This window comes from Anser cygnoides, chromosome 29, assembly GCF_040182565.1.
Source record: "Anser cygnoides isolate HZ-2024a breed goose chromosome 29, Taihu_goose_T2T_genome, whole genome shotgun sequence".
Taxonomy (NCBI): domain Eukaryota; kingdom Metazoa; phylum Chordata; class Aves; order Anseriformes; family Anatidae; genus Anser; species Anser cygnoides.
In genome coordinates, this window is record NC_089901.1 from 4,161,495 (window position 1) to 4,163,990 (window position 2,496).

The 2,496-nt window shown below is 51.6% G+C and overlaps 1 protein-coding gene across 1 annotated transcript; it reads right to left on the reverse strand.

The window, feature by feature from the left end:
• Window positions 1-940: 940 nt before the first annotated feature.
• Window positions 941-1,876, reverse strand: LOC136787426 (olfactory receptor 14C36-like). Its single transcript, XM_066984620.1, has one exon. The coding sequence runs from the start codon at window positions 1,874-1,876 to the stop codon at window positions 941-943; it is 936 nt and encodes a 311-aa protein (XP_066840721.1).
• Window positions 1,877-2,496: the final 620 nt, after the last annotated feature.

The window sequence follows — 2,496 nt, forward strand, 5'->3', positions numbered from 1 at the left end:
ACGCTAGGGCCAGCCACAGCTCAGGAAATGGAGGTCCGTGAAGCTGCAGGAGCCCTGGTCTCTTGCCTGGGAGATCCCCAGCACAGTGTGCTTGTGCCCCTCAGGGCCAGCCCCACTCCCCAGGCCAGCACAAGAGGCTTGGTCCAGCCACAGAGCAGCTCCAGATTCCTCTCCAGGATGCCATTTGCCATAAGACCCAGCAATTGCAAGACACCCTCAGGGCAGTCAAGGCCAGTTATTGTTTGCTGACCATGGGCAACCCAAGAAGGGAGCTCCCAATCCAGCACTAAACTGATCACTCCGAAATTCTGATCCACGTTGAAGCCCGGAAAAGCAAGAGGCCTGTTCATGCAGCAGTTCCTTGGGTATATTCCTAACACCAGCTTTGGAAGAGCTGTGCAAAGAAAGAGGTGCCCCTGTACAGACAACAAGACTGTCAGCAAGATAAATGAGATCTAAAGTCCTAGTCAAATGTGAGGGCACAAGAGAATATGTGGAAACAAAAGAGAGCAGCAGTGAAAAGGCCACGTCCTGCTGCTGGCCATGGCCATGGCTCCAGGGAAGCAGCAGCCCCGACCTGAAGGCAGCAGAGAGGCAGAGCCCAGCAGGCAGTGACGGGCAGCCCCGAGGGCCACCGGGACTGCTCCTCCATGTGGCAGCTGGGCTCTTGGCCCTGAGCCTCTCCTGCATGCTGGGGCTGCTCCCACAGCTCCAGAGGAGACGGGAAGAGAGGGATACTGAGACCAATGAATTTCTGATGGCTTCTTTATTGTCTTTATTTACACTGGAAGACTAGTACTACAGGTAGATTAGATGATTTAGTCAAAGTAAATAAATTACTTAACAGGCAGGATGCTAAGAATAACATTACTGAAATAATGATGAAAATGATATGAATCACAACAATTTCACATAATTATGATTAGATATTATAAACACATTAATGATGCGTAAGAAGCATGTATAGAAACAGTTTCTTCACTCCATAATTGAGGTCCTTGTTTCTCATGCTGTAGATGAGGGGATTCAGTGCTGGAGGTACCACTGAATAGAGAACTGACATCACCAGGTCTATGGATGCAGAAGAGATGGAGGGGGGCTTCAGGTAGGCAAACAAGACAGTACTGACCATCAGGGAGACTACAGCCAAGTGAGGGAGGCACGTGGAAAAGGCTTTGTGCCGGCCCTGCTCAGAGGAGATCCTCAGCACAGTCCTGAAGATCTGCACGTAGGACATGACAATGAAAATAAAGCAGCCAACACCTAAACAGGCAGTAACCAGAAGAACCCCAGTTTCCCTGAGGTAGGTATCTGAGCATGAGAGCTTGAGAATCTGGGGGATTTCACAGAAGAACTGGTCCACTGCATTACCATGGCAAAGGGGCAGGGAAAATGTGTTGGCCGTATGCAGGACAGCATGGAGAAAGCCACTGCCCCAGGCAGCTGCTGCCATCTGGGCACAAGCTCTGGTGCCCAGGAGGCTCTCGTAGTGCAGGGGCTTGCAGATGGCAACGTAGCGGTCGTAGGCCATGATGGTGAGGAGGGAATATTCAGCATCAAAAAAGAAGACTAAAAAAAGGACTTGAGCTGCACATCCTTGATAGGAGATGGCCCTGTTGTCCCAGAGGGAATTGGCCATGGCTTTGGGCAGAGTGGTGGAGATGCAGCCCAGGTCAAGGAGGGCGAGGTTGAGGAGGAAGAAGTACATGGGGGTGTGGAGGCGGTGGTCGCAGGCTACGGTGGTGAGGATGAGGCCGTTGCCCAGGAGGGCAGCCAGGTAGATGCCCAGGAAGAGCCCAAAGTGCAGGAGCTGCAGCTCCCGTGTGTCTGCGAATGCCAGCAGGAGGAACTCGCTCACAGAGCTGCTGTTGGGCATTTACAGGTTCTGGGCATGGGGTCTTGCCCAAGGCAGAGGAGGACCATTTACCACAGAGTTATGTGAGAGAAACAATGTCCATTTCTCTTTTAAGCCCCCCTTTGCAAATATCTGCAGACATTTGGCAGGTCCCTTTCATGCCATGTTAATGATGCTGCCTGAGGGCCTCCCTGGGGCAGGCTATGGGCAATGCAGGAGTCAGTCCTAACCTACAGCAACATAGGTGGATTTATATTTTCCATATTATGTTCTAGCTGTCCCACCACACCTGAGGAGTGTCTCTAAGGCATAAATCCTGGGCATTTCTGCTGCAGTCCAAAGTGAAATCCTGTGGATCATCAGAGGCAAAGGGACTGTCCCTTTAGTTCAGGGTGTACTTCAGAGGGGACAGCCAGTCTGTCCATAAAGGCTGGTCTCTTCTGCTAGCATGCCTATGAGCTGCAGGGTAATTACACTCACATGTTCACCTGAAAAGAACCAGGGCACTGCTGAATCCAGGCTCAAAGTGCACGTCTCCAGACCCCTCACCTTGTCCCCGTATTTGCCGTTCCCCAAGCACACTGAGGGCTTTCTTCATGTGCATATGAAACCCCACCCCCAGCCAGAATCACAGAATCACA

What these genes read in the sequence shown, in the direction of transcription:
- LOC136787426 (XM_066984620.1), bottom strand. Translation starts at nt 1,876, where the DNA reads ATGCCCAACAGCAGCTCTGTGAGCGAGTTCCTCCTGCTGGCATTCGCA.